At 33.2% G+C, this 13212-nt stretch overlaps 1 protein-coding gene across 1 annotated transcript in view; it reads left to right on the top strand.

Annotated features, from left to right (window-relative positions):
- Positions 1–12838, top strand: part of LOC129231795 (uncharacterized) — a 51558-nt gene extending 38720 nt beyond the window's left edge. The window contains exons 5-7 of the mRNA XM_054866170.1: positions 2333–2519; positions 6030–6201; positions 12456–12838. Coding sequence (XP_054722145.1) covers positions 2333–2519; positions 6030–6201; positions 12456–12595 — 499 coding nt within the window. The 3' untranslated portion in view covers positions 12596–12838. The remainder of the gene's footprint in view (positions 1–2332; positions 2520–6029; positions 6202–12455) is intronic.
- Positions 12839–13212: the final 374 nt, after the last annotated feature.

Here is a 13212-nt window from a genome sequence, read left to right on the forward strand (position 1 = left end):
AAGTCGATTTTTTGGGGCTAGCTCTTAAACTACAACCCAAATTCAAAATAATAGAATACTTCCCACTTTTTGAAAAAAGTTTATTCTAACCAAATATAAGTGCAAATCAGGTATTTAAATGAACGTGCCACCTTTCTTAGACCTTAAAGTGTGCATTTAATTTCAAATATACTCAATTAAAAATAATCTTAGACAGAATAATCCAAAAGTTTATAGTGATGAAGATTTACATTGAGTCAAAAAATTAGAATATTCAAATTAAAGGGGGAGAAAACACTTTCAAAAGAAACAATATCAGTACTAGAATGCTTCATTTTTTACTGGATTGAATGCTTTAATCCTTTCTCATACGGGTTCTACCACCTGTTTACATCAATCGTTTCTGACACTGTTTCCATACCCTCTTCAAAGCGGCAACGAACTCAAATTTGTTCGCGGGCACCAAGTCTTGAACCGCTTTCTTTAGATTTGACGGTACCACAAATTCTTGATCATATTGAGATTGGTAGAGTTGCTTGACCAGTTTAACACCGAAATTCCTCTTTCTGTTTAAAATCAACGAGTCGATTTAGAGATGTGACACGGAGTAGAATCTTGCTGAAAGATAAAATGTGTCACTAAATGTGTAACTGCTGTACTTCAGATGAAGTATGCAGCATTATTGATAAACAGCGGAAGTCACGCATTGTTTTATTTTATGATATATATAACTTCCCAATTCCTGCAGCCCTCATGCACCCACAAACCAAGAAGAATGTGTCTAAGTGGAGAGAACGTCTTACACAAGATTTCTCATACGCTTTTCTTTTTACACGTCAAACCCAACAAACCTTTTTTTGGTTGAAAGATATTTCAAAAAAAGATTAATCACTGAATGTAACTTTTCCAACCTTGTTGCCCCTGTATGAGCTTATCTTTGCTTCAGTAGAGTCGTGCACGTTTCTGCTTCATGTTTATCTGTGGTCTTACTTCGTAGATCCGCAATTAAAACTTCAGTTTATGCAACCGCCCAAGTGTAGTTGGCGTGGATAAGATAACTATATATTCTGTCCAACACTTATTGACGTAAGAAGCATTTTTCAACGATTATTTTGGACAGTTTACTATAATTTTGGTTCATCTCTGCCAGATGTTACAATTTTTCTACCTCGTTTACTTCGGTTACTTCTTAGTTGGTCAGTCCTATATCCCTTTAAAACCTTACATACCATCGATTGTAAAACGTTCATTTGAAGTGAGTTGGATAGTTTATTTTCTAACTTTAAGAAATGGTACAATATGCAACTTTTTTTTCCTATTTATCACCTTGGCGACCCATTTTGAGCAATAAAAGGCTTTTAAAAGAGCGTAAAATTATCCGGGTACCAAGCTCCGTATTTGTGACAAACTATAGGGTAACAGGTATGCAAATATTTTCGCTACATTTAAAATTCACATTGAATGAATAGATTATTCTAATTTTTTGACCCATATAAAAAATCTATTTTTCCAATGTGTCAATGATCCATAAATTGTTAAAATAATATCTGAAAAACTATTTAAATTGATTTGCCCATTCATGAATAACGAGTTTTATTTTTTTTTTGAATTTGCATGCGTTCATTTTTCCCGACTCAGGGACAAGTTTTATTCAAACAGTTCTGATATTCTATTATTTTGAATTTGAGCTGTACAAATAGTGTTTCCGCTTCAAAGTCATCTGCATTGTCAAACTTTACCGCAGACATCAAGACCACTGGGTCTTGATGTTTTCTTTTGTTACAGAAATTACAAGAGTGCCTGGTACTTCTTTATCTCAAATTCAGTTTCCTCTACCTTTTAACATTTTGAGTCATTCTTTAGAGTAAAACAGACTCCTCCATAAGCTTCCTGTAACATCACAAATGCTTCAACTGTTGATTTTTCTTAGGCTAAAATAAAACTTCAATGCAGCGTATTTCTTTTCGCCTCATGTCATTTTCATTTTTCAGTGCGCGAAAACGAAACGATATGGATTGATTTTAATGTCACATTATTGACGTCATGACAATTAAAAACTCGCTTCTCCGCTCATCCGACGAAAGATTCATAAGTTTTCTGTTACTTGATTTTTTAATTCACCTAAAAAAAATTCTTTTTTTTTTTTGGTGAGCCCACTTACTTCAAGAGAGGATTATTTTTCTGTGAAGTTCGTTGAAAAAAAACTGTAGATTATATGAAAAGTGCATTGCAACTTTCTATACATAGCATATTTAGTTTACGATTATTTATTTTGAACTCCATCTACTATAGCAATAGTGAAAATATTTTTTTATTTCAGCATTGCCAATTAATCGTTTGTTTTATATTGCAGAACAATGAAGCCATATGCAGTGGTATGGCTATATTCCTACCTTTATTTACATCCAGTGGGAAGGCGATTTGTTCAAAAAACAGGAAAATTCATAATGAGATACATTCTCAGATCACCAATCAAGGATGATGATTTCGATGGCATAATGCTTCTAGCAATTACAATGGTGTTCGCGCGCGTTTGGGAAGTAAGTTTTTCTGATAAATGATGTTTTGCATAAAGTATGATTTTCGAATCGAAGAACCTGCTATCAATATAAGATCAATTTTTACAACATTTCTCTTTTAGCGTTACGTATTACAAAATCACATTTGTCTACGCATTAGATTTCCTGTATTTTCTGTTTTAATAGGAAACACTGTAATAACCTACCACTTCCCTTGCTAACCTAATTTATCACAGGTTAGATATTGTGAGATAAAATTATCTCGTAACTCTTTCATTTTGTGCTTCATGCTCTTCCATTTTCTATACTAGCAGTTCAATCCTCTTTTTTCCCGACAATCTCGAAATAATAAAACGCATCTACGCATTAGATTTCCCGTCTTTTCTGTTTTAATAGACGGTGACAAACGATCAGTCACACAATTTTTCTGCATAATTTGTGTGACTTTGATCGTTCACACAATTTTTTTCTGTGGTTAGAGTTGTTCTCTAACTCGGTCACACTCGGTTTTTCTGTCTTACCCGGTCACTACGAACTCGGGCCACTACAAACTATTTTCAATCCTACGTTTTTTCCTGACAATCTCGAAACAATAAAGACAGAAAAGATTTCCCGTCTTTTCTGTTTTAATAGTAATCTATATATATAAAAATCAATGTCCTGAGATTATATATATATATATACATATCAACGCATAGCCAATACCGGTGAAGCCTCACTTGAAATTTGGCAGGCATGTCCACATGATTACGAAAGTATCCACTAATGAAGGACTTTTCGAAATATCAATTAGCTCGGGAGAAATTAATTAAAACCCCTTAATTTCTGTGATAAACCTGTAATTGAAATTTAAATTATTTTCGAAGGCTTTCCTCCATTCAAATCATTATTCAGTACTTCATCTCAACTTTTAGTCTATAGCGAATTTTAAATTTGATATTGTTTTTGTTTCTCACGTGATTCTTCGAGGCTTTTCTCAAGTCATTTAATAATGTTTCTGTCTTTTGCTTTCACTTTTTCAAAACTGGAAACGAAGTTTTTGAGAACATCACCACAGATAAAATATATAAAGCATTTAAGTTTTATTTCACATCGTAAAAGTAAATGATAAAGTAGCAGGGATTAATTTAAGAGAATGTTTTTCACACGGCCAATTTTATGTAGCTTGCTCCAGAGTCAGTTCATCAAACAGCTTAATCATTTTAGCACCAGAAAAAAAATGTTGTATACAAAGAAGTTCTCTTGCTTAAACATTGTTATAACAATAAAATGTGGATGGCCTGTGTTTGCAAAAAAAAAAAAAAAAACAATCCTTTAAAAGAATCGTTAATGACAGTTAAGGATTGGTTAAGGACAAGAGCATATATTTAAGGAGTCCAGGGGTCCCGGGACACCCCAAAATTAGAAAAAAATATAGGTAATAAGTAATTATTATAGAGGGTTTTTGTAACTAGGTGCACCAAGCACTGTTATCTCCTGCTAATTCCATTACCCGAGCAATGCCGGGTGCGGGAATGCTAGTACAGTATAATAACGAACGATCAAAGTCACAATTTTTCTGCATAATTTGTGTGACTTTGATCATTCACACAATTTTTTCTGCGCTTACGATTTCTCTAAGTCGGTCACTGTCGTACTCCTCGGTCACCCTTGGTCACTACGAGCTCGAATATTACGAGCTCGTTCATTACGAACTCGGATGTAACGAACTCTGATTTAGAACTCGGTCACTAGGAACTTCCGCCTGAAGGATAGCAGTTGAATCCTCCGTTTTTTCCCGACAATCTTGAAACACTAAAGCGCATCTACGCATTAGATTTCCCGCATTTTCTGCTTTAATAGTAACGAACAGTATAATAACGAACGATCAAAGTCACACAATTTTTCTGCATAATTTGTGACTTTGATCGTTCACACAATTTCTTTCTGTGGTTACGAGTTCTCCAACTCGGTCACTGGTCGTACTCCTCGGTCACTAGGAACTCGGTCGCTAGGAACTCTGTTACTAAGAACTCTTGCCTGAAAGATATTATAGTTAAATACTGTATGTAATAGCCTACCACTTCCCTTGTTAACTTAATATATCACAGTTTTATCTTACAATATCTAACCTATCTCGTAGTTCTTTCATTTTGTTTTTCGTGCTCTTCCATTTTCTTCACTAGCAGTTAAATCCCTTTTCCCGAATAAAACGATTAAATATTTTTACTTCAGAAGGGCTTTTTAAGGTCTAACCAAATAGAAGCTAAAAGACGTTAAAAGGAGCTTATCGGCGAAAACATTCTTTAAAAGAGTGAATTTTTTTCCCACTGTCTGCTAGTAACTGTTATTGAAAAGGTGGATTCATAACCGAAATTCAACACACAATATCTAGCCATGAACTAACATGAACGGAGAAACTAAGTAATCATATGTCTAAATGTTTGAAGAAAGGCATACAAAATATTAGTGTTTTGAAGGGGAATGTCGAGCAAAGTGAAATATTTATAATGTTTGATATGAAACATAAAGAAGTTTTGTTTCGAAAATAACGGTACCTAAAGAAATGTTTTTATATGTGTACAAATAAGTTTTAAGGGATTTTTTTCTCAAGTTTCTAGCTTTATTGTTAAAAAAAAAAGTTTCATATTCAGTTTTCGAAGTGTTGTCCATCATTGGCCTTTTTCCATCTTTGGTTATTTTTGGATGCTATCACGAAAAAACGATGCGTCTTTTGATTGATCCACAAATCGATCCAATTTTGGACTTCTTCAAAAGAGCGGAAGTGCTGATCTGCTAATCCTCAAGAGTATGAATCGACAAAAACAAATAGTAGGGGGCAATGTCTGGGCTATGTAGCGGGTGGAGTAGTACTGCCCATTTCAAGGTGTCGAGGTATGTTTTGACTGACTACGCAACATGTAGTCGAACGTTATGTTACAAAATTACCTTGTCGTGTGTCTCTTTGTATTGTGGCCGTTTTTCCTGCAGTGCTCGACTCAAATGCATCAATTGAGATCGGTAAAGTTGTTTGGCACTAGTCTTCATCCAATAAAGCCCCTAATTTGGCATCTTCAAACTTTTATGGCCGTCCATCGTGCTCTTTATCCTTCCTATTAAAATCACCACTTCTGTACCAAATCTTAAAAATGATGCCTTTCTGATGATATTTGATCAAGTATTGATGAAGTTATGGCGTTGTCACAAAAACACTGAATTTCACTATGCACTTTAAAGTCTAGAGTAATAATTATTCTAGGCTTTACTTATTTCTTAATAAGAATTATGTGCGTTAATTTTCATTTGATAAATTGGTTATTCAAAAAGTACAAATTTTTTCATTAAAATTATATTATAATTTGATTAATCTTTTATTTCCGAGTCTCATTTCTTGAAGATTTTTTTATAATTGCAAAAATTGTTATACAAAGGCAGTAGGAATAAATGAGTAATTACAACTAATGCATATTTTTCCAAGAAATGTTTTTGACCTAATGTGCATTCAAGCAAGGTGGAGTTATAATTCTGACCATTTTAATGTAATTTTTGCAGGCAGAGCAACAGTTTCAAGAGATAGCCAAAAGAAAAATCCCCACCCTCTATTTTTTTAGTGAAGATGATAAAGTGGTGGAAAGAGAATTAAGTTATAAAGTCGTAGAACTGCTGAATGCTCATCAAGAAAATATCTCCTTTTATGACAAGTATGGAGAACTTGAAAGACCTGGTAAGTAATGAATTGTACTTATTTCAGGTAATTCTAAAAGTTTCATTATATTAACACACATGTTTTGTATTTTTTTTAAAACACAATTTTCTTAAGAAGATATTTTTTCACGCTACCTGAAATACAGTATCAAAAAAAGTATACTTTGATTATCAATTTAGGGGCTGTAAATAAAATATATCCAATTTTTTTTCAATTCATGCACAAATCGTTTTTAAGCGGCGTGAAGTGTTTTCAAAGTTCATAAAATATGGTGGAATGAAAAGAATTTTTACATGAAATGGGCAGTATATATATATATATATGTATATATATATATATATATATGTGTATATATATGTGTATATATATGTGTATATATATATAGTACTGATGTTTTGCATGAAGCACCAAAATTTTTAAATTGAACTTGATTAATTAAAGCTTAGTTATTTTTAGTAGCTTACAGCTGTTTACTCTTTTCTGTTTTTGTATTATACATTTGTAATCATATGCTCTTAGTTAATAGTTTTATAAACCTTCCACGTGAAAAGTACAACTATTTGAAACATGTCATTTTGTATTTGTAGATTTGGTGGAAGGGGAAATGCGAAATAACTCAACTTTAAGTAAATAACTTTTCTCGCAGTGTGATTTTCAAACGATGATGACACCTATGCAATAGTTGAAACATGCAGAAGAGTCGAAATCCCTTCCACACTAAGTCCAAAAATATTTGGACATTTAAATAATCGCATTTTAAAGAATTTCTTGAGAAATAAACCAATTGCTCTGTAACCTTTGTCACGTAAGTTATACTTCAGTCGACATTTTCTAATAAACGTTAAATCACTCATTTACTAAGAAGAACAGTAACAAATTGAAGAAACCAAAAATCCTTATTAAACACTCTTCCTCGTAAATGGCTGTGAATATGAGGTAAATTTCAGAAATTACTTAACTGTGCACAATGATTTTAGATTTGCGTGAAGTATTACCTAGATTCATAAAGGTATAAGCATTTCGTTGGAAAATAAAAATTTTGCTTACGAGTTTTTGGTTCATAACATGCAGATTTGCAATACCTTATAAACGTTTAGAAAAGTTGACAGCATACAAAAGAAACAAATTTTTAATAAAAATTCTATAAAATTTGAAGTATGAACATTTGAAGCAATGATATTCTCGCTGCACATGCGTGAAGGAAAACAGACTTTCAAAATTTCGTAGCTAAGTTAAGTTCCTGTGGCAACTTAAAGATTTATATCATAAAAAGATATCGGTGTCCTAATGAGGCGAATTTTACTTATTTCGGATAGGTGACAATCGCTAGAGATAGTTTACTTGCTTGCAATCGTTCAATGTCATTCCTAAAAAAAACAGATTTGTGAACAATTCGTTATGCTTCATTGCGTTTTCGAGAATGAATGAAATTCATAAGATCACAGATCTTTCTAAGTTTTTACGATATTCAACTGGAATCCAAAGTTGCCATATCTACTTGACTACTAAACTTCTAAATAATCCAGTTGAATAACAAAAAAACTATCGGCAACCTCGTCAATCGTAATTGATCATACACAAATACCTTTTTCCAGGAATAACACTGAGCGATTGCAGGCAAGTGTTGAAAATTTGCCCAATGTGTCGCTGATATCTTTTTAAGCTTTTAAGATATTCAACTGGAACTTTTATCTGATGCCAACTCTATTTGGCTATGAAATGTTGACAAGTTTTGAATTGCTATATCTTTTTCGCACATGCATTTAGAAACGAATTGCTTTATAAGTTCATATTCCATCAAATCTATACTAATAATATAAAGCTGGAGAGTTTGTTTAAACGCACTGATCTCAGGAACTACTGGTTCGAATTGTTTTTTTTTTTTTTTATTGAATAGTCCATTTATTGAGAAAGGCTATAGGCTATTTTTTAAAAAATCAGATTGACCGAAATATTTGTAATTGCAAATTAAATGTTGAATGAATTGTTTATTTTTATGAATTCCTAATAGATGGCGGGGTAAGTTGACTCATCGAGAGGGTGTTGACCGACAGTGTCGATAGCTGTGAGGAACCATGCCAAGCGGCTCAGATGCGTGGTCGGCTACACTGTTGTTTTCAGGGAACTGATTTTTGAATGATTTTGAATGATTTTTTTTCGTTATTAAGGTACATAATTGGATTTTGTAGGATTTTTCTATTAGGTTTTGTTTTACTTATTTCATCAACGTTTGTTCTTATAGATGAAGATAGTTACTTATCTAAGTTAATAATTTGATTTGTCGTATTATTCAATTGTGATTGTTTATAACGTTTTTACTATACTATAGTATTGTTTGTTTGGCGAAAAAGTTTAAATTGCAGAAAAAAAATGCTTCACTCGCTAAAGAGTAGGGTTACGGAAGCGTGTTTCCTTGACGCGTTAAGCGATGAACTATAAAGTTGAAGGATTATTTTGAGGTTTAAAGCTACTGTTAATCTTTTTATGTGTTGGCGAATAGTTTTTAATTCCAAAGATACTTTAATAGGTTTTCTGAAAAGGTGTGTACGCATTTTAGTTGAAGAAAAATGATTATTTCACATCAGAAGGGGGTTCTTCAACTTTTTTCTGGTCCCTTAAATGCATGGGTGATCTAGTTTTTATCTGAAATTGTAAGCTGCAGTACCGTTTATATGACAAAATTACAGAACAGTTACTCTCTTTTTTTTTCTGGAGCAAATATGAATTTTTGAAAGTGTCCCAACACTTTAGGTTAACATAGTGCATTTGGTCCTAATACCTAGCATAGTACCTAGTCTTCCCCCACCCATTGTTTAGTTTCAAAAATTACTGCAAGTGCAGTAATAGTTTGTTTCCTTTTATCGCAACTGACCCAAAATACCTTTTGATTTTTCATATTAGGGTCTGAAAACATTCTGTTTGCCTGATATTATAATTCATTCTTTGAGACAGCAAATAAAGTAAAAACAGAATTAGCGAGAGGAGGTTCTTTATCAGCACTGATTCGACTGCCCATTGTGGGTCCCGTCTTTTCCATCAGTTTTTTTCTAGTTGGATCCAATTTCTTCCCGACTTCTACAGTTAGTGGATTTAATAGTTTTAAAAACAATCCACAGGGGGGGGGGGGCCATCTATTTTTTCTTCTTTCTCCTTCAGTGAGAGATGAGGTTGCTCATGAAATCAAAAGTATCCTAAAGTAAATTATTCTTTTGGGGAAAATTGTTTCTAAAAAAATCTTTTTGCACACATTTGACTAATATTTCTATTCATTTTTGATAAATGAGCTACATTTTTCCTTTTGCGGTGTTTCGTTATAACTTCTAAGTTCTAATGCTCAATATTTTTAAATGAGTGTTTGAATGTAGCCTTTTATTTCGGGTGTGTACACAGCGTTGGTGTGGTCCTCAAAAAGTGCTTTATTTTTATTTTGCATCTATAGAAAAGCAAAATATTTGATTTTTCAGATCAGAGGAACTACATGCACGCAGTCAATAAAAATTCAAATTTTCTCACGAACTTTTAGCGAAATTGGAATCAAATGAGAAGTTCTTGCCGAGTAGTTACCAAAAAACCACCTTTGTGAAAATTCTTCACAGCACACCTTGACATTTCTACTACTGTAGCACGTATACTACCATTTCCACCACCGTGGCCCCACCACAACTCACATAGCGCACTTTCCAACTACAGGCGGTTAATATGCCTCACCCTATAGAACAGCATTTCACAAATTACTTGTGTTGTAGGTGCACAGGAGATTCATTTAAAATGTTTGCAATAAGTTCTGTCATGTCAAGGCGAAATGCTGTATCGCATTCATATTAATATAAAATGTTTGCAATAAGTTCAGATAGCTCAAGGCGAAATGCTGTAACCGCATTTATATAGCTGCTATATGTAAGAAATGGGTTGAAAACAATAGTGTCACTATCAGGAGGAAGTCCACATCAGCTAAGACCCTTTTGAAAAAGACACATTTGTCATTGCAATTAAATGTTTTTAATATATGTTAATTCTTCAGGATTATCTATACTATAAAAAATTTGTGTAACCTTTATCCGTAAAAGCGGTGGCAACTAGCTGCCTCCATAGTAATGGAGTAATTCAAATGATAAAACTGGTGTAACGTTACGCATCGCTCATAACGTTACACCAGTTTTATCAGTTAAGTTACTTCATTGCTATGGAGGAAGCTAGCCGACGGAATAAGGTTACACAAAGTGCAGAATGCTGCCACCGTATTTACGGAGTAAGGTTACACCCATTTTTTACTGTACGTAAAGCTTTCGCTATTTAAATTATGTATTATTTTTATCATTATACATTTCAATTTGGTATTGTATATTTCTATTTGGGGGTTAAGATATATAGTATTGTTGTAATGTAACTCACTTTGTCAGTTTTTGCTTATGAAACAGTTTAAACTTTCATATATAAAACCAAAAAAAAATGGTATGTAGGCTTTTTTCCACTATTGAAATTAGTTTTAATTGCATTTATTTAACAACAGTTACAGTAACAGTACAGGGTGGCCCAAAAGTAGGTACTGTCCACCTCTGGCAAGTTGAGCTTCGCTGCCCGACCGATTAAACGATTCCATTTGTTAAAATAGGGGTGAGGAAAAATGGCTTAAGAACTGTCGAATTTAGTTTGCAGTGTTATTACCCATTTGGCGAACAATATAACTCGGGTAAGAAGTTGCAAGTGGTACAGGATTTTCCCGCCAATAAAAGGGTTGCAATGGTAGCCCAACTCTACGCCTAACAATTCCTCTTACTGATTGCTCTCCCTTGAAAGAAATGGATTTGCTCAAGGCCGTAGCTCAACTTCTCAGAGGTGGACAGTAGATAATTACTTATAAAGCTACACTTTTATCACAGGTTTAATTATATGCAAATAATAACACATTTTGTCCCGAAGGTGTTCAAAATGCCCACCTTCGGCATTGATGTATTTCTGCAACCTGTCCCTGACACTCACACATAGTGCGACACTAATTCCGGTTAGAACTAATTTTCTTAAACGCATCAGCGATGAAATTCTTCAACTGTCGTTTTGTTAAGGGGTTTCTGGAATAAACATTCTTTACCACTACTCCCAGAGAAAAGAAATCCATTGTAGTTAAGTTCAAGGAGAGCATGGTGGATCTCAATACTCCCCCGTCTCCCCACCCATGATGTAAGAATGCCTCATCCAGGGTATTGACGGACCGCGAAAGATGAATACGGGGAAGTTGGTACGGGGCCCCTCGTACTGTTCACAGATCCTTCAGATTTCCAGCCATGGTATACATCAAAAACAAAAGAAAGGGCGCAATCAATTATGTATCACACATTTGAAAGAAGAGTGCCACAATACGAAGAAATGAAATTTTACTGGGGAAGCGTTTGAAATTGAACTCTTCAGGCAATTCGCATTAAGAAAAGTGAGTTTGCTGTGCTCTCCAGTGGTTAATGTTGGAACAAAAAATGTCATTATTTCTCAAAGATAACGTCATTTAAAGCCCTTTAAGCGAAAAAAAAAAATTAAAAGTTTGTATTGTGGCACTGTTCTTCCAAACGAACGATATACGTCACTGTATACTGCCTTGCTAAGCGCAAAAGTCGTATCTGCACTTTTTATGAAAATTAAGCTACGGTCACTAAGAGATCCTTTATCACATATTTTACCTAAATACACAGTTTTATGGTCATTTGTGATTGAGAAATGGTTTTTTTAAAAACTCTGAAAAAGTCACATCCGTATCAATTAAATGAATGCACACAACTAAACGGTAATTTCTCATTTCGAACTCGGATGCAGATAAGACTTTTGCATTTAGCACGGTAGAATACCTTCTTTTGCGCCTCTTTGCATTTTAGGAGTTGTGATTCTAAATTGCATCTGTAGTAGCAGCATTGTTAAAAAAAAAAGTTAATAATCAATGAAAATAGTATTGCTAAATTTTCATTCATCAATTTAGCGCAAAGGAAAAAAGGTACTGCATTTTCCTGAATATGTTATGCAATGTAATAAAAAATACATTAACCTCTGAACAAACTGACACACAACCACTAACAGTTCTGATAATTTTTAATGATTTTAACCAATTTACAGACAGTAGCGTCTGGTTAAAATTATTGACGTCATTTTCTGCGTGTGAAAGTGACGTAATTTTCTGTTAGATACTTCATAAGTATGGATGGTAAGTTATATTGTATTATTATCATAAGGGGTTAGTAGTAAAATGTAACTTAAAAAAATAAGCACTTACTAAAAATTTTCTGTTTTAGGAAAGGAACTGGATTGGCTTACTTTGCTTTCGTTTGCTGAAGGTTCTCATTATGTGTTTCGAAAGTATCCTGAGTTGTGTGCGGAGAAAGTTTTAGCGCATTTGAAGAAAATTGAAGATAAAGAATCGTGTAGAACTTAATGAAGGATTTAGGAGATTTATATATAAAATTGTTTATAAGAGCTGTGTACAAAGAAATGAAGAGAATATTTATAATATGTCTTTCACAAAGTTTTTACTTGAAGAGATGAATTTTGAAATGACTTTTAACACTGTACGTAAGTTTACTGTTTATACTCATTTATATGTTCAGGTTTCCAAAAATTTTAAATCCTAACAACGGCATTGTAATATTGTGAATATGTTTCAGTTTGTACTTTTTTATACATTAATCACATTTGTATTTTTGTATTAAATATTTTATTTTTAAACTTTAGTTTTTTATTCGTATAAAGTCTTGCAAATCTGATTGTTCATCTGAATTTTCTGCAAAATGGGCTGTTTAATCCATGAGCAAACATCACACTTTGTTCTTTTTTAGAAAATAATTAAAACTTATACAAATGCAAGTGGGTTAATTCTGAATTCAAAATGTTTATATACAGAATGACTAACGTAAAAAGTCAAACGTAAAAATTCAAAACATTTATAGTGATTTCCAATAGTTCAGTTACTAACATTAGTTGTAAATGTTTGCCATAAACGTTGGTGTTGACATGGTATTTTTAAAACATACAACCTGTAAGATGATGCATGGA

Source organism: Uloborus diversus, chromosome 10 (assembly GCF_026930045.1).
Source record: "Uloborus diversus isolate 005 chromosome 10, Udiv.v.3.1, whole genome shotgun sequence".
In the NCBI taxonomy this organism is placed as follows: Eukaryota; Metazoa; Arthropoda; class Arachnida; order Araneae; family Uloboridae; genus Uloborus; species Uloborus diversus.